This window comes from Kogia breviceps, chromosome 14 (genome assembly GCF_026419965.1).
Source record: "Kogia breviceps isolate mKogBre1 chromosome 14, mKogBre1 haplotype 1, whole genome shotgun sequence".
In the NCBI taxonomy this organism is placed as follows: Eukaryota; Metazoa; Chordata; class Mammalia; order Artiodactyla; family Physeteridae; genus Kogia; species Kogia breviceps.
This window is the reverse complement of record NC_081323.1, coordinates 25,795,318-25,820,470: the sequence shown is the minus strand read 5'-3', so window position 1 is coordinate 25,820,470 and position 25,153 is coordinate 25,795,318. Positions and strand designations below refer to the sequence as shown.

The window sequence follows — 25,153 nt, the reverse complement described above, 5'->3', positions numbered from 1 at the left end:
GGATTGTTGTGGGCATCCCGGGTTGGTGCCTGCAGCACCCCCTTGCCCCGGGTGCGGACTGTCCCTTCTGAGAAGAAGAGTGATTAGGCTCGCGGTGGAGGAGTCCCCAGACCAAGGACCGCTCCATGTTTGTGTTGGGGACAGCGCTGGGCTGGTAGGGCGACTTCGGAGATGACTGCGCAGGCTTTCCAGAAAAGTCTGCGCTGCGGACCTGTTTCGGCGACTCTGGCTTCCCTGGGGCCCCCAGGAGGTGGTCCTGACGCAGAGCAGATCCTGCTCTCGCGCTGCACCCACCTGTGGGTTGACTGACAGCCCCGAACCCCGCCCCTTGGGGGAGTGGGTGCCCGGCAAAGCACGGGGGGCGCGAGGATCCTGGCCCGGCGCCCCTTGCGGCGGGGGCGCGGTGGTGGGACTCTAGGGAGGCGGGGGCGGGGCGGAATTGGGCCCGGAGCGGCGGGGCGGGGCGGGGCGAGCAGGCCCGGCCCCGCCCCCGGCCCCTGCAGCCGCTGCGCCCGCGCTGTGTTGTCTGCTCCGGCAGCTGCGAGCGGTTGCGCAGCCAAAGCGTCCCCGGAGCTGGTGCTGAGCGCGGCGCCCGCAGGAGCACTGTCCGCACTCCTCAGCCGCCCGGCCCACGGTGAGTGCCGCGGGCTCCCTCCCGGCCGTCGAAGCTCGGTCCGGCGCCCCGCCGACGTACAGGAGAGCCGCCGGTCCAGCTCCCGCGCCGCGCTCGCCGCCACCCCGGGCCCCGGGAGGTCGAGAAGACGCGCCGTCTACCCCGGGGAGACGGAGGCCGGCGTGCGCTTGGAAGAGCGGCCCTTGGAGCGCGGAAGCAGGACCTGGCGGGAGCGGGGAGCGGGGTGCGCACTGCGCAGGGGCTGGGGGACCAGACCTCCCTGCCGCGGGGGACGCGGGACTCCAGGACCACCGTACGCCGCCGGCCCGCGGGATGCGCAGGGTGACCCCGCTCCTACCCGGCGCGCCATCCCCGGGGGAAGCTGCAGGTGTGCCGGGGCCGAGGCCCCCCCGCCCTGCTCCGAGACGCTCCGCGGGGTTTCCCAGCCAACCCTCCAGGGAGGAAGACGCCCCTAGAGCCCAGTTCCGTCCCCCTCCTGCCGATCCTGGCAGGACCCCTTGCTTTCCCCAAATCCCTCCAGACGTCTGGGTGGGTCCAAAAAAAATACACCTCACCAGGTTTCCAAACTGCCCCCGAACCGAGCGCCCACCAATGAGAGAAGCACCCCGACAGAACTGGGGGGCCCGAGGTTCCCACGGGGAGCTTTGGGAAGAGGGGGGACGGGAGGAAGGGGCGAGAGGGGATGTCACTGAGAGAATTGGGAGGGAGGAACGCCGCGTGAACAGGTGAGGGAAGACAGGTAAGTGGGGGCCAGCCTGGCCGAGTGGGAGGGGACCTCGGAGGATTTCATTTTAAATGCGTTCATTCTAGAAGCATCTAGCTAGCCTTTTACAGCTGGTCTCAAGCTTCAGAGCTCTAGGTCCACCTACAGAGTTGGTTACAATACAGATTCCCAGGTCCCTCCCTGGGGATTAAGTGGGGATGCCACCCTAATATTTGTAATGGGCACGCCAGTTGACTTGCAATGAGGCACTCACTGCAGCTGTGCTGTGTGCAGGGGAGCACTGTGTGCAGAGTCAATGAGGACACGGAGAGGTGGGAGCCAGAAATCCTATAGGAAGGGTGAGGGGGGTCAGGTGGGGGCTGAGCTGGGAAGAGAAGACCAAGAGGGCAGTAGGGACAGCTAGCTGGTGGGGCCAGACATCCTGCCACCCCCTTACACATGCCCACGGCGGCATCAGTGGACCCCCGACCCCTAAGTCTCCAGGGACTGATTTCAGTAAGAAGGCCCCAGCGCCCTGAAAGTGTTTATTCACTCCAAGGGTGGCCAGCTGGCCACTGGGGACTCTGACTAGAGAGAGAGCTGCCCAAGACCTACCTGCTTCAGTGCCACCAGACTCCCCAGTGGGCTAGCAGGAGACAGCTTGGCTTTGAGTCCTGGGCTCGAGGCCTGGCTCAAGGGCAGCTTACCCCAGCCCTGGGATGTGAAATGGGACAGTGACATCCACTTTGCAAATTATCATTTCCCATTCAACCCTGGTCCTTGGCACAGCCCGGGAACACGGCGGGCCTGTCACTTTCAGCTGGGCCCGGTGCCTGTGTGGCGTTCAACTCCTTGGCCTGCGTCACTTTGTTCGTTGGATAAATGGGAACTGGTGGCCAGGCATGTGCAGGGGTGCAGGCATGTCCTGCTCTGAGCTGCCGGCCAGATCTGGGACCGAGAAATGGAGAGTTCAGGAAAGAGTCCCATGGGGCCTGTCAGACATATGGGGGGTCACCCGCAGCCCTGTACCCAGCTCACTATGCCCTGTACAGGCTGAGGGCCCCTGCAGCCAGTGACTGCTTCCTGGGGGTCGGCCACATGCCCACTGTCAAAGGCAGCTCTGGGGGAGGTGCTGGCTGGCTCCCAGGCTGTTGGGTGCAGTGAGGTCATCACTGCTCAGGCGGCCCAGGGTTTCCAGGGGAACAGGGAATTTATGGGCTCTCAGGATGAGCCATCTCTCCTGGACCCCTGCACCCAGACGCCACTATTGCCCCATCCTGGCAATGGGCTGAGGAAGGGAGCAGGGAGGGGCTGTGCAGCACAGCGGAAGGCCAGCCCATCTGGATGGACCCCGAAACTCAAGCCGAGCCAAGACCTTAGCGCTCGGACACCAGAGCTGGGGAGACCTCGACTCCATCCCGGGCCTCCTGCTGGCTCTGTGGCCTTGGGTGGGTTCCTAACCCTGGGGCCTCAGTTTCCTCGTCTAGGTGGGGGAGAAGAGTGGCACCCCCTCTCCAGGGCTAGTCTGAGGATTATCAGGGGAGGTGGCCTGCCTTTCCTTGAACATTTCGTTCTCACAGAGAAAGCCCCCCACCCTGCAGCTCAGGCCACTTGGCTTCTGCGTCATCTTCATCTCTGGGAATGTGCGCCCCGGAGCCCCTGTCACATGCAGACGCAGCTGGCGGTTGCCTTGGCAACAGCTAAAGCAGTGGCTGCTCCCTGGCTTTGGGGGGCCGTGGGGGGAGCAGCCTCTTCCACTCAGAGAGGAAAAGGGGGCCCATGACGCTCAGGCCCCTCAGGACCTCACTGCCGGCTGTAGAGTGATAGCTTCGGGAAGTGCGTGCAGAGGCTACGGAGCCCCCATCTTGGGTAGAGGCCCCCAGGGGCAGGCGCTGACAGGTATGGTGGGGGGATCCCGTGGGGGCCGAGCCACCTGCCTTCCCTGTCCCCAGCTCTCGTGTCTGGCCAGATGAGACCCTCTGAGCCCAGTTCCCCTGGGCCCCACAGGTCCGGGGTTGGAGGATCAGGGAGCAGGATGAGGAGCTGAGAGCTGGTGGGGGTCGCAGACCAGGGATGGCAGCCCGGGCCCACCCAGAGACAGACCTGGTTTGCTCAAAAAGTGTTTAGGACCGACGAGGTGGCAGGTGTGCCTGGCCCCGGCTCTCCCAGCAGAGCATAAGAGTCCAGGAAGGGGCAGCGCTGGTAAACGGAGACTTGCACAAGCACAGGCCCAGCCCCTGAGCAGTGGGCACACAGGGCAGGGGCGGGTCTCACCTGGCTCTCCCATTGCTAAGTGCCTGTGAGATCGGGGCAAGTAGAGTTGGATCTGACTGGGTCCCCATTTCCTATTTCGTCAAATGAAAATGGCAGGCTCAGGCTGATGTGCCTGGCCCTGCGGGGGTGGGGGGGCTCAAGAGTGGACAATGAGGGGACCCAGACAGTGGGAAGGCCCCCAGGTGGGCCGAGGGGAGCACGGTGTGTCCTGCACAAGAGCCTGGCAAGCCTGGGGCAGGGAGCCTGAGGGGTGGCACCGAGTGGCAGAGGTGGCCCGGGAAAGGGTCTTCACTTTGTACTGATGGTTTTCAATGGGGGAACAGAAGACCACCCTGGGGCTTCAGGGGGCCCAGGGCTGGAGGTTGTTGCCTGACCCAGGGGAGAGGTGGGTGCCTGGGCCGGGCCATGGGGTGGAAGAGGCAGGCTCAGGGGCCCTTGGTGGCTTAGCTTTCATCTTGCCCTTCCCAGCGGGGTTTGCAGGGGACACTGAGAACCCTGGAGGACGTGTGTGGGTGTAACAGCAAAAGCTGGTCAGGCTGGGGGAACTGGAGTTGGCAGTGAGAGCCACTTGCCCTTCAGGGGCATCCCAGGGCCTAGCCACCTGGACAGAAAGGTGTCCCCAGAGCAGGGCCTACTCCTCTTCTGGCAAGTGTGGGTTGTGGGGCCACAGCTCCCGCTCACTCTCCTGTCCGGCTCCAGTTGCCCATGTTGCCATGGCAGCTGAGCCGCCATGTAGCATCCTGCCTGGAGCAGCCCAGATACCACGCTGGGACAAAGAGGGATCCTCTGTGTCGAGTGAGGAATGGGCCCCGGGCATCCCCTGAAGCCAGCTCAGTACTAGTCATTCTGGTCTGGGTGGCCAGAACCTGTGGGAAGGGATAGGGCTTGGACTGAGCAAGTCTGCAGCCGTGGGAGGGGCTGGAGCCCATGACCCCAGCAGTGGGCACCTCTGAGTAAACTGGGGACACCTCAGTTATTGCTCAGGGTGGCGTCTGATTTGATCATTGGGGACAGTATGGCAACACCAGCGAATAAACAAGTGGCCCGACCGGAGGCCGTGGCTGTGCTCTCTACCCGCAGGCCACACACCATGTCCACCTTGCTGGAGATCAAGAGCAGCGTGCTCAGGCAGGTGCAGGTGTGCCCGTCCTTCCGCCGGAGGACTGAGGAGGAGCCGGCGAGCAGCAGCACTGAAGTGCAGGAGCCCGCGGCTGCGGCCTGGTGGGTACCCCACAGCCTGCTCGGCACGGTCATGGTCACCTGCACCTGGCCCCCGTTCCTTCGCTGACCTCACACACCAGCTTCCCAGCATGGCCCCTGGGGGAAGCCCAGGAGGTTCTGAACCCAAGACCATGGGGGGCATCATACCTCACCCCCAGACATGCAGAGACCCTTGAGTCGTGTGGGCCAGCATGTGCTGTGAGCTGTAGCTTCGGGGATGGTCTGCTGACCCCGAGTCTGGGCTTTCTTGGCAGGAAACCCGGAGATGGTGTGGAGTTCTTCGCCCAGATGCGCCTCATCCTGAAGAAGGGGGAAAGCAGACAGGGTCTGCCATGCCCCGAGGTGTGGATAGCACAGGCACTGCTGCCTGGCATGGGGCGCTGGGCCAGGCCTCCCCACCTGCCCCTCCGCCCTCCACTCCCTCCCTCCTTGGAGCACTCCCCGCTCCACTGGTCCCGGAAGCCACAGAGGCCCTCACCTGGTGCCCTTCACAGGTCCTCCTGCGCAGTAGCTCCCCAGCCCCCACAGAACCCGTGGACCCCAGCCGTGGCCTTAGAGCCCTGACCCAAGAGGAGGTAAGGGGGAAGGGTGCCTGGCCCCAGGAGCGGCTGTAAGTACCTCTGTGTGCCAGACTTAGGGTCTGGGGTGGGTGGGCCAGGCCTCCCTATGGAAGCGAGCAGAGGTCAGGGGTGAGGAGGGACCCCCAGTGGAGGGCCTGCTAGGTACAAAGGCACAGAGGCAGGGATTGGGCTCTGCCAGTGGGAGGAGCTGCTGGGGGCTGGGCACACAGTGTGGACTGAGGAGCCTGAGACCCCCTGTGGCCAGAGCCCGGGGCTGAGGAGAGACAGGGACAGGGTGGCCGGGACTCAGCATGTGCTCCCCTCCCCACCTGCAGGTGGAGATGCTCTATGAGGAAGCCTTGTACACAGTCCTTTATCGCGCAGGGACCATGGGCCCCGACCAGGTGGATGACCAGGAGGCCCTACTGAGCTACCTGCAGCAGGTGAGCCCCATTGACCCCACCCACCCTCCTGGCCTGGCCCCTCCCCCTCTCTGGGGAGGACTGAGACACTTTCCCCCATCTGCTTATGTCACTGTCACCTGAACAACACACACAGATTTGCCCCATGTACACAAGACACACACAGGCAGACACAAATAGGCTGCCAGGCATGCCCAGAAAGATGGAGTGATGGACAGACGCACAGACACATTCAAACAGAAGAACACAAAGACAGACAGATGAACACAGAGACAGATATAAGGAACACAGGAAAGGACAGGTAGACAGACAGATATAGGACATACAAAGAAGGATGGACAGACAGACACACAGAAAAAAAGTAGAAAGGACAAACCAACAGATGGACAGACACCTTTATTCCTCACCTGTGTGCTTCCCCAACCCCATGAGGCCCCCAGGACAATAGTCAGCCCTGCTTCAGCGGTACCTGGGCCCTCACACCTGCCCGCCCTGTGCAGGTGTTCGGCACCAGCCCCGAGGAACATGCTGAGGCCATGGAGCGTGTGAAGAAGGCCAAGGTGAGGCTGCCACCCACCTGGGCAGACGCTGACCAGTGCTCGTGTGCAGGGGCTTGGGGTTGAGGGGGCACAGAGCTGGGTCCATGCTGAGCCCTGAGAGGCCCTCACATCCCCACCCACCCACAGGCTCCCACATATGCCCTAAAAGTCTCCGTCATGCGTGCCAAGAACCTGCTGGCCAAAGACCCCAACGGTGAGTGGGGTTGGCTAACTCAGCTGGGACGTTGGCTAGCTCAGGTCTGGGGGTCACAGGGGGGCCTGGGGTCAGGGGTCAGGGGCTGAGGCACCTGCCGTGTCCCAGGTTTCAGTGACCCGTACTGCATGCTGGGCATCCTGCCGGCCTCAGGCACCCTGAGGGAGCCGGGCCCACACAAGGAGCAGCGCTTCAGCTTCCGCAAGGGCAGCAAGCGTGGTGGCCCACTGCCGGCCAAGTGCATCCAAGTCACCGAGGTCAAGAGCAGTACCCTGAACCCCGTGTGGAAGGAGCACTTCCTCTTGTAAGGCCCCTCGTCCAGTTGGGTGGCAGGGTGGTTGGGCAGGGTCTGCTGCGGTGCCAGGCAGGCTGGTCCAGGGGTTGCATGTGGCAGCTGTGCCTGTATGCATTCTCATTGCCTGCCCCAGGGAACTGAGGGGCTGGTCCTATGCCCATTTCCCCGAGGAGGAGACTGAGGCTCAGAAATGGTCCCTGCCCCAGCTCCAGGCAGAGGATCACCTGGACCCTAAAGGGTATCTCTCTGTTCTCCTTATAGTGAGATTGAGGATGTCAGCACCGACCAGCTGCACCTGGACATCTGGTATAGGTCCCTGTGCCCTGCAGGGCAAGGGATGTGGGCGCCTCTGGTCTGGGGAGAGCGGGAAGGGGCAGTCAGGGCCAGGCTGGGCTCCAGACCAGCCAGGTACCCCCACCTCGCCCCACCCTTAGGGATCATGATGATGACGTGTCCCTGGTGGAAGCGTGCAGGAAGCTGAATGAAGTCATTGGCCTAAAGGGCATGAGCAGGTATGGCAGGTGGGACTCTTGTGCCCCTGACACTCACAGCTCAGCCACGGGGGCCATTAGGTGGTGGCTCCTCAGGGACCACAGGTGTGATGCCCACCCTACTGCCCTCAGGTATTTCAAACAGATTGTCAAGTCTGCACGCGCAAATGGGACATCAGGGCCCACGGAGGACCACACCGATGACTTCCTGGGGTGCCTCAACATACCCATCCGGGTGAGTAGGTGTCGGGGCGTCACTCATGGAACACCTGCTCATGGGTGCCCCGCCTTCCTGCGATACCGCTGCTGGCTGTCCTGTGATTCCCCCAACAATCTCCCATCTTTCTGGGGCTGGGGGGGCACCATGCTGGGAGGAGTGGGGGAGGGACAGCCTCCAGGGGTCCAGGCACCCCTAAGCACTCCCTGTGCTGGTTACCCGTGTTCAGTGGGAAGCGGAGGCCTGTTTTCTCCCCACGGTCCTGCAGACAGTCTGTGCGGGAGGAAGAGGGAGACAGAATCGCCAATCTGAACCCCCTTTCCCCAGGAGGTGCCCGTGGCTGGTGAGGACCGCTGGTTCAAACTGGAACCACGCTCCAGCGCCTCCCGCGTGCAGGGGGACTGCCAGCTGGTCCTCAAGCTGATCACCACACAGGTGGGAAGCCAAGGGGGACCCCCGCCCTGCGGCCCTGCGCCCCAGTCCATGGGCTTGGGCAGGGCTGGTTACCGGCGGGCCCTGCGTTCCAGAGGGACACGAGCATGAGCCAGCGCGGGCGCTCGGGCTTCCTGTCCTACCTGCTGCTGCTCAGCCGTCTGCTGCAGTTCGAGCACCGAGCCGAGGAGGTAGCGCCGCCCTCGGGCCCCCGAGGCAGCCAGGCGCGGCGTGGGGAGGGCGAAACGGGGAGACCGGGGACCTGGGGGACGAGAGGGTATGGGGGGGTCTCCCGCCTCCACCCACTCCCGGCCCGTCCCACAGCCCAACTCGAGCAGCTGGCGTGGTGAGCTCAGCGGGCCTGCGGTCACCGTGCTCTGCCTGCACGGCGCGCAGAGCAACCTGTCGGCGCTGCAGCTGGCTGTGCTGTGAGTGGGCGAGGGCGCACCGCAAGAGGGCAGGGCCCCGACGAGGCGGAAGGGCGGTGGGAGGGGCGGAGCTTCAGCGGGCGAAACTGCAAGTATATGGGCGGGGCCGTGTCGCGAGGGGTGGGGCACTGGAGGGGCGGGTCCCGGAAAGGGGCTGTGCTGTGAGTTGGAGGGTCGCCGGTTTCTTCCTGGTCCCGGCCCCAAGACCGCTGCCCTGACCCTGGGCTGGGACCCCGCAGGCACTGGCAGGTCAGCAGCCGCCACCATCAGATCCGCACCCTGGACTATGGCTACCTGCTGGGGCTGCTGGAGGATATGCAGGCACATTGGGAGGAGGCGGCCTCGCTGCCCCAGGAGCAGGTGGGCTCGGCTGAAAATGCTGTTCCTGGGGGGTGTGCTGTGGAACTGCTCGGGCTGGGGCAGGCAGGGACGGCCAGAGTCCTGCCCTGGTGGGGTGCACAGCCTGCGGGTGCGGTAGGTGGTTAAAAACAAACGGACAAACTGCGGGACCTAGGAGAGAGCATGTGCTGTGCGGTCCCAGGATCGGGTGTGTGATACCTTGATGGGGGTGTGTGATACCTTGATGGAGTCCCGAGGGAGGGAGGCCATGCCGCTTCCGCGAGCAACAGAGGGAGTGGGCCAGCTCGCAGGAGGCACAGCTGGTGGTGCAAAGGCCCTGAGGGCGTCTGTGCCTCCAGGGGGAGCTGCGGAGGCAGGGGCTGAAGAGGTTATCACTGCAAGGCCAGGGGGATTGGAGGTGGTGGTAGGGAGGGTGCTCCTCAGGGCAGAGCTTTGTAGACTGGCTGGTTCTGCCGTGGAGAGTCAGTTCTTAAGGGCCCTGTCCCCCAGGAGGAGGGACTTGCAGACAGCTTCTCCGCCTTCTCTGAGTTTGGGCTTCGGTTGCTGCGCCAGCTCCGAGACTACTTCCCTGCCACCAACAGCACAGCCGTCTACCGTCTGGAGCTGCTGTTGAAGTGGGTGCAGCCGCTGGCATGAGGGGTGGGGGTAGGGGTAGGGGTAGGGGACTGGGTGGGGCACCCCCAGTCAGCGGGTGACCGGTCGCCCAGGTGTCTTGGCAAGCTGCAGCTCTTCCAGCCTTCCTTTGAGATCTGCCCCTTCGAGACGGAGCTAAACATGGACATTGCTGCTGCCCTGAAGGTGTGTCTGGTAGCTTGGTCTGGGCTAACTGCTCCGGCCCTGCCCATGCCCCTGCCCCCACCTGGACCTGCTGTACCACACACACTTTGTTGTCCTTCTTCCCTCCCACCCACCATGCTGCCTTGGTGGCTTCCTTTGCAGAGAGGGAACCGTGAATGGTTTGACAAGCTCCTGAACTCCCAGAGTCCTCGTGAGCAGGTGTGACTTGGGGGGCATGGGTCAGGGAGAGCAGGTGTGGCTCAGGGGAGAGGAGGGGGGCAACATGTGGGTGCAGGCCAGAAGGTCAGTGTGCTGGGCTTCCTTGCAGCCGGGGCCACAGCGCCTTGCGGGGCTGGTCAAGCTGGCTGACACTGTCTACGAGGACCTGCAGTCCTGCTATGGCATCTATGCCAGCCTCTTCCACAGGTGGGGCCAGCGCTCTCCCTGCTGCTCCTGCATCCAGCCCCTCAAGTGCTGCCGCTGGGCTGGGGAGCAGGGAGAGCAGACGTCTGAGGTGTGTCCTTTGCAGCATCATCAAGATCGACTTCTTCACTCTCACCTTTCGGCAGCTGGAACGTCTGGTGAGGAGGCGGCCTGGGGAGAGCCCCCTGGCTGGGAAGGGGCCTGGGTTTCCTGTTGTTGGCAGTCTGACTCCACCCTCCTGGGCAGGTGGCTGAAGAGGCGTGGGTGCTGACGGAGGAGCTGAGTCCGAAGATGACCCTCGAGGTGGCCTCAGGGCTTTTTGAGCTCTACCTGACCCTGGCAGACATCCAGCATTTCTGGAGCAGCATCCCAGGCCGGTGGGTGTCCTGCTTCCACCTGTCCTCCAGTCTCCTCTAGGAGGGCTCTGTGCAAGAGACTTTCCCTGGGGCCTCCTTAGGCTAGGAACCTGGGACATGTTGGCTCAAGGTGTCTGAATTGGGGTGAGCTCTGACTGGCCTCCCGCTGCAGGGACAGCCGCTCCCTTGCCCTGGCTGGCATCCATGCCCCATTCCTGCCCGCTGTGAAGCTTTGGCTGCAGGTGCTGCGGGACCAAGCCAAGTGGAGGCTTCAGGGAGCTGTGGATGTGGACACGGTGAGTGAGCACCCAGGCCTGAGGGTTCTGGGCTCATCCGGGGCACCCTCACAACCAAGGCTTCCTTCTGCTTCCTAGATGGAGCCCATGGATTCCTCCTCCAAGCACAGCAGCTCCGCAGCCACTGCAAGCCTCTGCTTCAGCCACATCCAGGAGCTGTGGGCCCGCCTGGCATGGCCAGACCCTGCCCAGGCCCAGGGGCTGGGCACCCAGCTCAGCCAGGTGGGGACTCCTGGGAGGAGATCGGGGTCTAGAGGGGCAACAGGGCCAGGGGACATGGCCCACAGCTCCTGAGCCCCCATCTTCCACCCCAGGACCTGTGTGAAGCCACCCTCTTCTACACAGAGCTGCTGCGGAAGAAGGTGGACACTCAGCCTGGGGCAGCAGGCGAGGCAGTGAGCGAGCCAGTGAGCCGACAGGCGGGTGGGGAGGGGCCAGTTGGGGGGAGGAGGAGGCGCGGTGGGGCCACCACCCAACTGCTAACCCACACGTCCGGCACACCTCCCCAGCTCTGCGTGGTCCTCAATGACGTGGAGCTCCTGCGTAAGGCTGCTGGCCAGGCTCTGCGTGGCCTGGCGTGGCCAGAGGGGGCTCCAGGGCTCGAGGGTGTGCTCCCGCGCCCCCTGCTCAGCTGCATGCAGGCCCTGGATGAGGACCTGCAGCGGGAGGCCCGAACCGTGACGGCACACCTGACCTCCAAGGTGGGCAGGGATGCTGGGGTGAGACCTGGCTGTCCCCTCCCTGCACCCCAACTTGGTTCTGAACGCTGTCCTCCCACAGATGGTGGGTGACATAAGGAAGTACGTGCAGCACATCAGCCTCTCGCCTGACTCCATCCAGAATGAGGAGGTGAGTGCCCGGCCAGGTGAGGGCTTGGGCATGGCAGGGAATGCGTGTGTGGGGTGGGGGCCCAGGCTCAGTCCCAGCCTGAGGACCCTGCCTACAGGCCATGGCCCCACTTCTGAAGTACCTGGACGAGAAGCTGGCTCTGCTGAATGCCTCGCTGGTGAAGGAGAACCTGAGCAGGTATGGTCCCGGGCAGGTAGAGCAGGGGTGGCCCAGTGTCCAGTCACAGATGCCGAGTGTCCCTACAGGGTGCTGGAGGCCCTCTGGGAGCTGCTGCTACAGGCTATTCTGCAGGCTCTGGGTGCAAACCGTGACGTGTCTGCCGACTTCTATGGGCGCTTCCACTTCACGCTGGAGGTAGGGCCATGTGGAAGAGCCTTTCCTGCTGCAGCTCCCAGTTCCTGGCTCCCCCCAACCCCAGGCTCAGGGCGATAAGGCTGCTGACCCTTCCCAGCTGCCCTGCTGCACCCTGCTGGGATGCCAGGCCTTCCCTGGACACCCCTCCTCTGGGAACCCACCAGGGCAGCATCTCCTTTCCCCAGCCCACCTGTGTCAGAAGCATCTGGGCCGCCTGTTAACACAGCTATCTGGCCTCAGGCACCGACATTTTCCCAAGCTTCCTGGCGGCTTCTGATGCGCCCCAGGTGTGAGTGGCTCTGCCCTGGGCACCCGAGAGCCCGAGCCGGCTGGTGCTCAAGGCTCCATTTGTCTCCACTCTCGGTACCCAGTACCCACCTCGCCCCTGATATCTCTCCCTTATTGCCCCGCCGCAGGCCCTGGTCAATTTTTTCCACGCTGAGGGCCAGGGTTTGCCCCTGGAGAGCCTGAGGGACGGAAGCTACAAGGTGAAGTTTGGCCCTGGGGCCTCTGACAGAGGAAGGGGGAGGGGCGGACACCAGAGACCCAAGTTTGAGTTCATCCACGCCCCACACGTGAAATGGGGCCGTGAGGAGCTGCCGGCATCACCAGAGGCCTCCTCCTTCCTGCAGAGGCTGGAGGAGGAGCTGCGCCTGCACCAGTGCTCCACCCGGGAGTGTATCGAGCAGTACTACTTGGACAAGCTCAAGCAGGTAGTGCGGCCCAGGTGTCGGCACGAGGCCCCGCCTTCGGGAGTCCCCGGGCTTCGGCTCACCGGCCTCCCCGCCTTACCACAGAGGTCCCTGGAGCACAACCGGTTTGGGCGCCTGAGCGTCCGCTGCCACTACGAGGCGGCCGAACAGCGGCTGGCGGTGGAGGTGCTACACGCCGCCGACCTGCTCCCCCTGGACGCCAACGGTGCGGGGGAGGGGTGCGGCGGGGCGGGGCGAGGCAGGGCTGGCGGGGACGGCGGCGTGGTCCGCTCACAGCCGTGTCCCTAGGCCTGAGCGACCCCTTTGTGATCGTGGAGCTGGGCCCGCCGCACCTTTTCCCTCTGGTCCGCAGTCAGAGGACCCAGGTCAAGAGCCGGACGCTGCACCCCGTGTACGACGAGCTCTTCTACTTGTGAGTGTCCCTCCCTGCCCTGCCCGTCCGGAGCCGGAAGCAGGGTTCCAGGTGACCACCGCCCGCCTCCCCCGCCCCCAGCTCCGTGCCCGCAGAGGCCTGCCGCCGCCGGGGCGCCTGCGTGCTGTTCACCGTCATGGACCACGACTGGCTCTCCACCAACGACTTCGCGGGGGAGGCAGCCCTAGGCCTGGGCAGCATTGTAGGCGTCGCGAGGCCCCAGGTGGGAGGGAGCGCGAGGGCCGGGCAGCCGGTCACCCTGCACCTGCGCCGGCCCAGAGCCCAGGGTGAGTGAGGGGCGGGGCGGGGGCGGGGCTGAGGTTGGGGCCAGCCGGAGCTGACTTTGGCCCCGTCCCGTCCGTCCCCGCCCCACACCCCGTCCCCGGCCCCCCGACCCCGCCACCTGCCCGCAGTGAGATCGGCGCTTAGGATGCTGGAGGGCCGCAACAACAAGGAGGCGCAGGAGTTTGTCAAGAGACTCAAGGAGCTGGAGAAGTACATGGAGGCGGACCCCTGAGCCCCTGCGGCAACCAGCCAGGCCCTCCCCAAGTCCCCGTGTTGTTCTCTCGCCGTGGTCAGCTTTGTGCAGCCGGGCTCGTGGTGCCCCTTCCCCTGCTTCATGGTGTATATGCTGTGGCTGGACTCCCTTTTGCCCTGGCCATGTCTCTGTGGTGTGTGTTGTGAACCCCCTGTGCCCAGTAAGCCCCACCCCACTGGATCTGGACAGCCGACTGGGCAAGGCCTGGCCAGCAGCTGCCCACCCCCACCCTGGAGCAGCGAGAGCAGGCCTGGCCACCAGGTGAGCTTCCCACCTTCCCTCAGGTTCCACAGCCACAGGGCAGGAGGGCGCTAGTCTTCAAGCAGGGCTGTCAGTGGGGCAGCCTTGCCCCCCAGGGGACATTAGGTGCTGTCTGGAGACATTTTTGGTAGTCAGTCACAACTGGGGAGTGGGTGAAGGCTGTGCTATTAGCACCAGTGGGTAGAGACCAGGCTTGACATCCTGCCATGAACCCCCCCCCAAACAAAGAATGGTTCACCCCTAAATGTCACCAGTGCTACACAGGAGAGCCCTGTCCTAAAGGAAGTTCTGTCCTCGTCTCCAGGGCTTGGGCAAGGCCTCACTAGGCGGAGAGGCAGGAAGGTCAGTGTTTTGAGTCTGGACAATCCAGGCTTTGGAGGGAGAGGGTAAACGTGCAGTGTCCCCACCCTTCTCCAGGAACCCTCCACCCCAGAGGGCATGTGGAGGGTGGTTTGCCCTGAGAGCTGCGCAGGTCTCCAGTCCCCACCCAGCTGACAGGCCCAGGGTCTCTGGCTGAGGATGTCACTCAATGCTGGTCAGTGTAAGGGGCTCCATGCCAACTGGCCAGCTATCTGGCATTTCTTTTCACGAACGCGTGGGTGCCCACACAAGACCTAGCCCGCAGCCCCATCCCCACACCCTAGACTCTTCTAGGCAGGGTCTGCCTCACTAGAGGCTGAGGGTCCCCCCAAACCCCCAGGCCAAGCGCAGAGAAGCAGAGGTTCACAGGGGGCTCCTTGGCTTGCAGCTTCATTGGGAGGGCTCTGAGGCAGGACCCAGAGCAAGGCCAGGTTAGAAGCACAGGGAGAAAACCCAGACAGAGTCCAGTCCTGCTGGCAGCTGCAGGGGCTGAGGCCACCAGGCCTGTGTGTGTTCCCGCAAGTTCCACTGCCATCTCTAGATGTCCTCGTCACTCCGCCTTGGAAAATATACATGTCTGCAACTTTTAATCTCTCTGCCGTTTCTTGATTCCTTTCCAAATCTCTGTGGGGACCCTGGTCTCCGTTTCTTCAGGGCTGCTGCTGCTGCCTCCCCTGTCCTCGGGGTCAGGCCAAAGTTCCTCAGACTCCTCCTCGGTGTCACTGTCAGCCCTGTCTCTGGGTAGCCTGGGAGGGAGGGGTGCGTTCACTGGCCAGTCTGAGGTAACACCCTTCCCCACTCACTCACCAAAGCCCCCAGGCTGAGGACAGATTCCTATTCCCTGTCCTCTCAAAACTGAAGTCTCTCTATCAGGACATCCACCTTCCCTTCTCCACATTCGGAAAGGCATCCCGGTGTTGTTTAGGACACCACCCCACCCTGCAGAAGGAGTGGCTGAGGCCAGAGGCGGAGGGGAGCCCTGGGTCTGAGCTGTCATGAAACTTGGGAAGCCCGAGGACCTACCGGGGGCCAAACACGGGCCTGTTGGGGTTTGCAAACTCTCGCCCTGAATCCACATCAAAGGGATCTGAATCGAGGAATCAAAGAGAAAAGCGACCTGTAGGTGAGCCTGGAGCAGAACCAAGTGTCCCACAGCTGTGGCAGGAAGGCTCCCCCCAACCCCCAGGCTTCTCGAAGGAGGTGGCAGGCCTGGAGGGTGCTGGCTCCCACCCAGAGGGCTTGGGTCTGTGCCAGGCCTCACCGATTTCCTCCTCTTCCTTGGGGTGCTCCTTGGTGTGGGCCAGGAACTCCTGCTCTGCCTGCAGCACCTCCTCTGGGCCACTGCAGGCTGCATACTTGTCCAGGAGCGGGCGGTTCAGGTCTAGGAAACCCTTGCCCCACTTGAACTTCTGTAGCAAAATGACAGCAAGGTCTGAAAAACCTGTTGATGCAGGAAACAGAAATTCCAAGGATGTGGACAATCCCTCTCCTTGTCACCCTTGCTGCTGATTCCTTCTGTCCCAGGAACTAAAAGTCCCGCTGACACTTTCCCACGGTCCAGACAGCCCATGCTCACTCACCAGCCTCTGCCTCAGTAGCCCATTAAGTCCCTCTCCCCATAGGGAGTCTCACAGGGCCACCCACCTGGGCCTCCATGTGGACCATAAGGTCTCTGGGGGTGAACTGTGGTAACAAAGGACTCTCAGGGTGGTGGTGCCCTGACAACGAGGGCCAAATACGGGTGCTTGTAGGCCAGCGATGTGTTCTGTCTCCACCTCAACCCCACGTGGAGAGGACTTAACTGGGAGTTAGGATGAAACCCTGGCCACCTCCCCATACATGGTCATGCTCCTCCTGGGACTTGCAGCAGAAAACACACTGCTGGGAGCACAGCCAGACTCCAGGCTGCCAGGCCCCAACACTCACCCAGGATGCAGAAGGTGGCAGCAAAGGCCTCCACGCAGGAGAGCCTGCAAGGCCGGCCATAGTTCACAGGGTTGGCAGCCACCAGGTGGGGCAGGATCCGCAAGTGGCTCCCTCGCATCTTCCCAAACGGAGTCTCATCCAGTCTGGCCCAAGAGCAGTCAATGACGGCGACCCCGGACTGTGCCACCAACTGTCTGCCAGGAGCAGCGTAGGGCTTGGTTCTGGGGTCAACTTGGTGCTGGCCCCACTGGAGATTCAGGGGCATCATTTCCCCATCCCAATGACCCCAAGGACTCTCATGGGCCAAGCTTTTGAGGCAGCTGGGGGGGAGGTGTTCCTCGATAAAGCTCATTTATTCACTCAAACGTTTATCGAAACCTGCTGCATCCTGGACTCTGCCCTAGGTAATGGGGGCAAACTAGACAGATCAGAGCAAATAGGTAAGCCCTGAAAAGAAAGATACGCCAGAGTAGGGGACTCATTAAGAAAAGTCCCGGGAGGCACCCCGCCCTCCCCACCCCCACACCCTGTCCTCTCCCGCCTACCTGTCTGCGGGGGACACGTACTGGGAGCCCACGGGGCTAAGCACGAGGCCGCCGAACCTGTGGCCCAGACGTAGGCAGCGCACCAGTCCCAGGCGCGCCAGCTTGCGGCCGGTGCAGCGCCGGGGGTCGCAGTGGCCCAGCTCCCACATGGCTAGAGCGCAGGGCAGGTGCGCAGGGCCCGGGGCGCCCTGGTCCTCGGCCGCCTCTGGCTCCATGGACGCTACACCGGGCACAGAAGGGGACCCGGCCTCAGCCGCGGCTCCGCGACCCGACCCTGGGCCTCCGACTCCCGCCCCTGCTCCGGATCACGCCCCACTCACCGCGCAGCGCGGCGCCCACCTCCTCGGCGAAAGCCTCCAGAGAGCGGCCCGCGGGGCGGCGAGTGCGGCCACCTTCGGCCCCCGGCCCACGCGAGGCCCTGCGGCGGCCCATGGCTGGGAACAGGTCCCGGTAGCCCTGCCCGCTCTCAACTTCTCAGGCAGCCGAAGCGCGGCTCTGCGCAGGAGCCTGACGCCATTTCCGGTTCCGGCGTTCTTGTTACAAGTGCGCTCACGTGACCACGCGCGGCGGCGGCGGCGGCGGCGGCGGCGCGAGATGGTGGGCAGGTTGGCGCGTTTCGTGCTGGTGCTTGGGCTCGCAGCGCGCGGTTAGTGTCCGGGCTGCTGACTCCTGCGCCCCCCCACCCATGCCCAGGCCCCTGCGTCCCGGAGCCCCCTCCTTCCCATCCCCGCGGCCTGGCCGCACGCCCGCCTCCTCACTGCCTGTTCCCCGTAGGGCCCGCGCCCGCCGGTGCCGCCAAGATGAAGGTGGTGGAGGAGCCCAACACGTTCGGGTGAGCGGCCTCGCGGGGAGCGGCGGCGGGGGGTTCCCGCGGCGGTCCGGCCCCGGTTCCCCCTGACTGTGCCGCTTCTCTCAGGCTCAACAACCCGTTCCTGCCCCAGACCAGTCGCCTCCAGCCCAGGAGGGATCCTTCACCCGTGTCTGGTGAGTTCGGGGCCCTGGCCGCGGGCCGTGCTGGGGGCCTGGGAGGGAGCAGGGAGCTCACCTGGCTTCCCGACCGGTGGGCCTCCTCAGCTCTCGGGAGCCTGCTCCAGGGGCGCCAGGGAGGGAGGGAAGCCTCGGATGAGAGGCCCTGAAAGCTAGGGCCTGGAGGCTCATGTTGTCTTTTGTCGATAATTCTAAAACTATTTTAAAGTGCGCTTTAACATTCCAGATAGTGATTGTACCAAGTTGAGTAGTTATCCTGGATATAGTCCTTAATTTTTTTCGCTAGAGGTGATTTTTGTTATAGTTCCGTGTTTGTTTTTCTAAATGTTTTTTATGCTTTTACGAGAAAAAAACGTGTAGTTTTGGGTGTTTGTGTAAATTTTTCTTGTGATGTTTGCTTTTTTTTGAGCAGTACTACTATACAGGTGTGCTCATTTGCTGTTGTCGCTCCCGGTGTTTCTTCGTGGTGGATGTGGGTCTTCATTCTTTTCACTTGGTATTTAGTATTCCATAGGATGGCTCTGCATTCTTGTGTTGTCCAGCAAAGTGTTGTTTATGGTTTTTGGTCACTAGAAACATTGCTGAGGAGAACATCCCTCCAGGGACTGCCTCCTTCTACTCTTTGTGAGTGGTTTCCTGAGACAAGATCTAAGAAGTGGAACTGCTGGGTTGTTAAATCAGTGTTAAATATAACAAACAAAAATCCAAGAATTTTTTTGGCTGAGTTGGGTCTTCGTTGCTGTGTGAGGACTTTCTCTAGTTGTGGTGATTGGGGTCTACTGTTAGTTGCAGTGCTCAAGCTTCTCATTGCAGTGGCTTCTCTTGTTGCAGAGCACAGGCTCTAGGAGCGCGAGCTTCAGTAGTTGTGGCACACAGGCTTAGTTGCTCCGTGGCATGTGGGGTCTTCCCGGACAAGGGCTCGAACCCATGTCCCCTGCATTGGCAGGCAGATTCTTAACCACTGCACCACAAGGGAAGTCCCAAGATCTTTTTTTCTTGAATACTACCACATGTCAGGGTGTGTCTGTGCTGGGGATGTAGAAATGAAGAAAACATACAGTGTCCTCATGGAGTTGACAGTCTAATGGGGGGGATAGGTAGGCCATAAACCAAAAAGTAGGTAAAATGTAGAATGCTTGATGGTGAAAAACACTCTGTAGGTATGGAAAGCAGAGAAGAGTGAGTGTTTGGGGGTGTTGTTTTGGGGATTGCCATTTTAAATGGGTTCAGGAAAAGACTGAGAAGTGAAATTTTGTGCAAAAATTGAAGGGGAACAGGAGTAAGGGATGTGGATATCTGGGGAAGGAGGGGTCTAGCAAAAGGAGTGGCCAAATAAGGGCCTTGAGCAAGGATGCCAGGGCCAGAGGCATTGGCCGCAGGGATACGGTGAGATCAGAGATAGAGGATACCAGCTGTGAGCTTTCACACTAAACAAATCGATTCCAGCTTTTTACTGTGAAAATATTGAATAGAAAAATGGAGGAATGTGGCTGTGAATAGCAGCATACTCTCCGCCTCAGTACAAGGGTTGACATTTTGCCATGCTTGCTTTATCTTCTTCTCGTTTTCACTTTGAAAAAAGTGAACTTTCATTTTGCTGAACCATTTTAAAGTCAGTTACAGACATCATGACGCTTTATTCCTAAATATTTACAGTATGGATCTCCCACTCCCCAAGTTAGCAGAAGTTCTATAATATAACCAGTTCACATCCACATATCCTTGTTGTCTCAGGAATGCCTTCTACAGCTGTCCCAGGACCCACCCCACACGGGAATCAGTCAAGTGGTTATGTGCCAGGCCAGTTGTCTTACAGGATGTTTGACCAGATCTGTCTGGTTTATGAGGTCATTAGCTTGTTCTGCTTTCCCCATTATATTCTGTAAATGGTCTGGAAGCTTGATTACAGTCAGCTTAAGCAGTTTGGGCACCAATACTTTGTAGGTAGGTATCATGTCAGAGGGCTGCAGTCGACTGTGGCTGAGTGCTGCCAGGGTCTAGCGGTGGGAGGCAGGTTTCTCCCTCAGCCCTCAGCGTGCCCTCTGTGAGCACTCCTTTGGTGCTGAGTGGACATGCTGCCCCCGGTGGCCTGGTTCAGTCTGATGGGGTGGAGGAGTGTAGAGCTCTGCTTCTCATGCCTTCTGCATTTATTGTTCGCTGGTGATCTCTGGTAAAGAGGAGTGTTCCTCCCCCTGCCTTTCTTTCTCTCTCCTTTTTGAACATCATTGGTTCAGATTTAAACTCTATTTTTATTGAGGTATAATTGACATGTTTAGTTTGATAAAGTTTGTAAATTGAGCACATGAATGGTAATCACTACCCCCAAACAAGACTGAGAACATTTCCGCCACCCAGAAGATTCCTACGTGTCCCTTTTAAATCTCCCCACCCATCACTTTCTGGCTCAGATTCAAACCCTGTTTTTTTATTTTTAAAAATTTTATTTATTTTTGGCTGCGATGGGTCTTCGTTGCTCTGCGTGGGCTTTCTCTAGTTGCAGCGAGCGGGGGCTACTCTTCGTTGCAGTGTGTGGGCTTCTCCCTGCAGTGGCTTCTCTTGTTGCAGAGCATGGGCTCTAGGTGCACGGGCTTCAATAGTTGTGGCTTGTGGACTCTAGAGTGCAGGCGCAGGCTCAGTAGTTATGTTGCACGGGCTTAGTTGCTCTGCGACATGTGGGATCTTCCCGGACCAGGGATCGAACCTGTGTCCCCTGCATTGGCAGGCGGATTCTTAACCACTGTGCCACCAGGGAAGTCCCTCAAACCCTGTTTTTATTGAGGTAAAATTGACATGTTCAGTTTGATAAAGTTTGTAAATTGAGCACATGCATGTAATCACCACCCCCAAACAAGACTAAGAACATTTCCACCACTCAGAAGATTCCTGTGTCCCTTTTAAATCCCCCACCCCTTCACTCTCTGGCTTCTATTGCTTTAGAATAGTGTCATCCGTGCTTGGATTTCAGCTGAACAAGTCAGCATACACTTCCACGTCTGGAGTCTTCCTCAGCATCATGTTTTTGGGATTCATCTGTGTTGTTGCATGTGCTTTTTTTATTGCTGAACACATACAAAAACTGAAATCCGAGTATGGTTTGTAGTCTAGTTGTATTGTGCCAACGTCAGTTTCCGAGTTTTGGTGATGTACTACGGTTATAAGTCTATGATTATTTCAAGGTAAAAAGCACGCACACACATACACACACAGATGTATTTGTGCTGGAAGAATAGATAAAACTTATGTGATTTTAAGTTTCAAATTAAAATGCAGTATTACAGGGTTTTTATTTTCCCCTTTCTTTTTTTTTACTTTTAAAAATTATTTATTTTGGCTGCCTTCGGTCTTCATTGCTGTGCGTGGGCTTTCTCTAGTTGTAGCGAGTTACTCTTCGTTGTGGTGCGCAGGCTTCTCATTGCGGTGGCTTCTCTTGTTGCGGAGCATGGGCTCTAGGCACGCGGGCTCAATAGTTGTGGCTCACGGGCTCTAGAGCGCAGGCTCAGTAGTTGTGGCTCACAGGCTTAGTTGCTCGGCGGCATGTGGGATCTTCCCGGAACAGGGCTTGAACCTGTGTCCCCTGCATTGGCAGGCGGATTCTTAACCACTGTGCCACCAGGGAAGCCCTCCCCTTTATCTTCTACTCCTGTCTTTTCCCCTAACACTAAAAAGCTGGGTTCTTTAGTCACATAAATATAGTTACTGGCTTTTTCCTTAAAATAGTTTCAGATTTAAAATAGCAATATTACTACTAACCATGAAATGAGTGAGGTTTTTTTGCAGTTTATTTTGGAGTGTTTCCAGCCAAAAATGGACAGTAGGGCACTGTGGTCCAACCTTCACCAGGTCATTATTTTCTTTGTCATCAATTTGACTTGCAGTTGGATCCATAACATTTCTGCTTGTGTTCAGTTTTAGTGCTTGCCATACATATTTTTACTTTTTTCTCCTTAACTTAAAAAAAAAAATAGTGTGTTACAATTTCAAGCACATGAAAAAGTGGAGAAAGGGTATGTGAGGCACCAGGCACCCTCACCCAGCCACCCTGGTTACTTAGAAACAAATTTCCCACAACTTATTTCATTTGTAAATAATTTGGTATGTGTCTCTTCAAGGGCATAGCTACAGTATCAAGCAACAAAAATCCCCTCTGTGTTCCCGTATGTTGCTAATACTTTCTCATAATTTTTTAATATAAATTTATTTATTTTTGGCTGCATTGAGTCTGTTGCTGCGCACGGGCTTTCTCTAGTTGCGGCGAGTGGGGGCTACTCTTTGTTGTGGTGTGCAGGCTTCTCATTGCAGTGGCTTCTCTTGTTGTGGAGCACGGGCTCTAGGCGCACGGGCTTCAGTAGTTGTGGCATGCGGGCTCAGTATTTGTGGCTCACGGGCTCTAGAGCACAGGCTCAGTAGTTGTGGCACACGAGCTTAGTTGCTCCGCAGCATGTGGGATCTTCCCGGACCGGGGATCAAACTCGTGTCCCCTGCATTGGCAGGCGGATTCTCAACCCCTGGGCCACCGGGGAAGTCCCAGTCTCATAATTTTTAATAGGTGGTTGGTTTGTCTGAGTCAGTATGGAAGGTCTTTGTGTTGGGTGTGTGTGCTTCAGTTTCCTTGAATCTATAGATGCTCTCCATTTCCTTGCAATTTATTGAGGAAACTAGGTCACTTGTTTCCCACATTCTGGATTTTGTTCATTGCATTCCCGTGGTGTTTAACGTTTCTTCATCTATTAGCTGGAGTACAGTTGTGTGCCTTCACCCTGGCTGGGCTTCCAATTTCGGGAGAGCAGTGGGGAGAGGCGTCCCCCCCACCTGGCCTTGGTCTTCCACCTTCAGTTTAGGGTCTGCAGAGGGGCATTTGTAGCCCTTTCTCAGGTGGAGGACCTTTCCTGCTGTTCCTGGTTGCTGAGTTTTTACCATGAATGGGTGTTGGGTTCTGTCAAATGCTTTTTTTAAACCTATCGAGAGGATGATGGGTTTTCTCATTTAGGCTGTTTACCTAGTGGGTAGCATTGGTTTTTGAATGTTGAGCCAACACTGTGTGCTTGGAGTAAGCTCCACTTGGGCACAGTGAATACATATGTTTTATATATTGCTGGATTTAAATTGCTAATTATTTCTTACTTTTTTCATTTCTAGAGTTTCTGTTCTTTTTCTAATTTCTATTTATCTGCTGAGATTCCCTATCTCTTTATTACCATGTTTTACTTTACACCCTGGAACATAGTTGCAATAGCTGCTTTAAAATCCTCTTCTACTTCCAACATCATCTGTTTGTTGGGGTCAGTCTCCTATGTTTGCCTGTTCTCTTGGGGATGGGTCGCATTTGCCTGCTTTGTTGTATGTCTGATACTTTTGGATACACCCTTGACCCGGCTCTCCCCTTGGGAGAATGTGGTGTGCTGAGGCAGCTAGCTGGGCGGAGCTTACCCAGGACCGACCTCCCTGCTTGGTGGTTCATGCATGCAGGGCTTAGCCAGAGAGCTGGGCAGGCTTCCCTCCCTCCACCCCTGCCGTCCTTTTTGATACCACCCCATGCTTTCCAGCTGCTGGGTTGGCTCCCTCTGTCCCAGATCCTATGGCCAGAGACTGGGGCAGGTTATGCCATTGCCTGCCCCAGGCAGGAACCCACAGGAATCAGTGCCCTCTTCTTCCAAGCCAGCCCCTCAGTCCCCTTCACAGCCTCAGGCCTTCAGACTTCTCTACAGTGGGACCTGTAGGAGACTTGGTCCCATGTTAGTGGCTGTGGCTTCTGATACCTGGTATCGTCACATGGTCATTTGCTCTATTCTACAGCACATATATAATGGCCTGAAAACTAATATGGCATTACTGCTACTAACTCATTAACAGTACTTGTTCTTAAGTCACTGAGAGTGATTCTTTTTCCGGTGAAGTGACGTTACTAACTGTGTATAGTTGGGTTCGTCTGCTTTGATTTCAGCTGTAGGGGCTTTAATGTCATCCTTTTATTTTACCTTTGAGCACGTTAGCATGCCTACATGGTTCACATGTAAACCTTAGGACAGATACGCCCCGAGCTCTCCTTCCTGCCTTGTGCTCCCTGTCCAGGGCCATTTGCTGTTTTGTTTGTTTGTTTGTTTGTTTGTTTTAAGGTATAATTGACATATTAGTTTCAGGTATACAACATGATTCACTATTTGTATATTTTGCAAAATGATGGGAATAAGTCTAGTTATTCTCTGACACCACACATAGTTACCAAAAACTTTTTTTCTTCTTGTGATGAAGACGTTTAAGATTTAAAAAAAAATTTTTTTATACAGCAGGTTATTACTTACATTTTATACATATTAGTGTATACATGTCAATCCCAATCTCCCACTTTATCCCACTACCACCGCCCACACCCCACCCGCTTTCCCCCCTTGGTGTCCATATGTTCTCTACATCTGTGTCTCTCTCTCTTTTTTTTTTAATTTATTTATTTTCGGCTGCGTTCGGTCTTTGTTGCTGTGTGCGGGCCCTCTCCAGCTTCGGCAAGGGGGGGCCACTCCTCGTTGTGGTGCATGGGCCCCTTGTTGCGGTGGCCTCTCCTGTTGCAGAGCACGGGCTCTAGACACACAGGCTTCAGTAGCTGTGGCTCACGGGCTCCAGAGCGCAGGCTCAGCAGTCATGGTGCACAGGCCTAGTTGCTCCGTGGCATGTGGCATCCTCCCGGACCAGGGATCGAACCTGTGTCCCCTGCATTGGCAGACAGATTCCTATCCACTGCACCACCAGGGAAACTGCGTGTCTCTGTTTTTGCCTTGCAAACCAGTTCATCTATAACCATTTTTCTAGATTCCACATATATGCGTTAATATACAATATTTGTTTTTTTGACTTATTTCACTCTGGCCATCTCTAGGTCCATCCACGTCTCTAAAATGACCCAATTTCGTTCCTTTTTATGGCTGAGTAATGTTCCATTGTATGTATGTACCACATCTTCTTTATCCATTCATCTGTCGATGGACATTTAGGTTGCTTCCATGACCTGGCTATTGTAAACAGTGCTGCAGTGAACACTGGGGTGCATGTGTCTTTTTGAATTATGGTTTTCTCTGGGTATATGCCCAGTAGTAAGATTGCTGGGTCATATGGTGATTCTACTGTTCTCCATAGTGGCTGTATCAGTTTACATTCCCACCAACGGTGCAAGAGGGTTCCCTTTTCTCCACACCCTTTCCAGCATTTGTAGATTTTCTGATGATGCCCATTCTAACGGGTGGGAGGTGATACCTCATTGTAGTGTTTTTTTGTTTGTTTGTTTGTTTGTTTTTTGCGGTACACGGGCCTCTCACTGTTGTGGCTCCGGACGGACGTGCAGGCTCAGCGGGTCATGGCCCACGGGCCCAGCCGCTCCGGGGCATGTGGGATTCTCCAGGACCAGGGCACGAACCCATGTCCCCTGCATCGGCTGGCGGACTCTCAACCACTGTGCCACCTGGGAAGCCCCCTTCATTGTAGTTTTGATTTGCATTTCTCTAATAATTAGTGATGTTGAGCAGCTTTTCACGTGCCTCTTGGGCATCTGTATGTCTTCTTTGGAGAGGATGTTTAAGA

At 58.4% G+C, this 25,153-nt stretch overlaps 3 protein-coding genes across 7 annotated transcripts in view; 2 read left to right on the top strand and 1 right to left on the bottom strand.

Annotated features, from left to right (window-relative positions):
- The first annotated feature begins 491 nt into the window (after nt 1–491).
- Nucleotides 492–14,719, top strand: BAIAP3 (BAI1 associated protein 3). Of its 4 annotated transcripts, XR_010836473.1 has the most exons (35): nt 531–634; nt 4,692–4,832; nt 5,087–5,174; nt 5,327–5,407; nt 5,728–5,835; nt 6,315–6,374; nt 6,501–6,567; nt 6,676–6,871; nt 7,124–7,168; nt 7,297–7,374; nt 7,486–7,588; nt 7,898–8,005; nt 8,098–8,193; nt 8,327–8,430; nt 8,670–8,790; nt 9,280–9,404; nt 9,498–9,588; nt 9,730–9,786; nt 9,896–9,993; nt 10,097–10,148; nt 10,237–10,367; nt 10,519–10,642; nt 10,721–10,864; nt 10,957–11,049; nt 11,152–11,343; nt 11,423–11,491; nt 11,589–11,668; nt 11,737–11,845; nt 12,262–12,333; nt 12,478–12,558; nt 12,643–12,763; nt 12,847–12,970; nt 13,052–13,257; nt 13,384–13,769; nt 14,518–14,719. XR_010836473.1 is itself a non-coding variant. In XM_059038511.2 (34 exons), the coding sequence occupies exons 2-34, from the start codon at nt 4,702–4,704 to the stop codon at nt 13,485–13,487; spliced, it is 3,459 nt and encodes a 1,152-aa protein (XP_058894494.1). In that variant the 5' UTR covers nt 492–634; nt 4,692–4,701; the 3' UTR covers nt 13,488–14,719. The 4 variants fall into 4 exon arrangements, 2 of the variants coding, with proteins under 2 accessions (XP_058894494.1, XP_066868890.1); XM_059038511.2 differs by having other exon boundaries at nt 492–634; nt 13,384–14,719; XR_010836474.1 differs by lacking the exon at nt 12,262–12,333.
- TSR3 (TSR3 ribosome maturation factor) lies at nt 14,504–17,136 on the bottom strand. 2 transcript variants are annotated; one of them, XM_059038494.2, is made up of 6 exons: nt 16,921–17,136; nt 16,601–16,820; nt 16,056–16,249; nt 15,391–15,570; nt 15,153–15,216; nt 14,504–14,875 (listed from the first exon to the last, which is right to left on the bottom strand). In XM_059038494.2, exons 1-6 carry the CDS (start codon nt 17,030–17,032, stop codon nt 14,716–14,718), a joined length of 930 nt encoding a protein of 309 aa, XP_058894477.1. In that variant the 5' UTR covers nt 17,033–17,136; the 3' UTR covers nt 14,504–14,715. The 2 variants fall into 2 exon arrangements, with proteins under 2 accessions (XP_058894477.1, XP_058894480.1); XM_059038497.2 differs by having other exon boundaries at nt 16,940–17,108.
- GNPTG (N-acetylglucosamine-1-phosphate transferase subunit gamma) overlaps nt 17,128–25,153 on the top strand; it is an 18,799-nt gene continuing 10,773 nt past the window's right edge. Inside the window, exons 1-3 of the mRNA XM_059038498.2 lie at nt 17,128–17,246; nt 17,375–17,432; nt 17,517–17,584. Coding sequence (XP_058894481.1) covers nt 17,195–17,246; nt 17,375–17,432; nt 17,517–17,584 — 178 coding nt within the window. The 5' untranslated portion in view covers nt 17,128–17,194. The remainder of the gene's footprint in view (nt 17,247–17,374; nt 17,433–17,516; nt 17,585–25,153) is intronic.

What these genes read in the sequence shown, in the direction of transcription:
- BAIAP3 (XM_059038511.2), top strand. Translation starts at nt 4,702, where the DNA reads ATGTCCACCTTGCTGGAGATCAAGAGCAGCGTGCTCAGGCAGGTGCAG. An exon ending in TACTGAGCTACCTGCAGCAG is followed by an intron (nt 5,836 to 6,314) that starts GTGAGCCCCATT and finishes CGCCCTGTGCAG; the next exon opens with GTGTTCGGCACCAGCCCCGA. An exon ending in TGGAAGGAGCACTTCCTCTT is followed by an intron (nt 6,872 to 7,123) that starts GTAAGGCCCCTC and finishes TTCTCCTTATAG; the next exon opens with TGAGATTGAGGATGTCAGCA.
- TSR3 (XM_059038494.2), bottom strand. Translation starts at nt 17,032, where the DNA reads ATGGGCCGCCGCAGGGCCTCGCGTGGGCCGGGGGCCGAAGGTGGCCGC. An exon ending in TACGTGTCCCCCGCAGACAG is followed by an intron (nt 16,250 to 16,600) that starts GTAGGCGGGAGA and finishes TGCTCCTGGCAG; the next exon opens with ACAGTTGGTGGCACAGTCCG. An exon ending in TGCCACCTTCTGCATCCTGG is followed by an intron (nt 15,571 to 16,055) that starts GTGAGTGTTGGG and finishes CTGCATCAACAG; the next exon opens with GTTTTTCAGACCTTGCTGTC.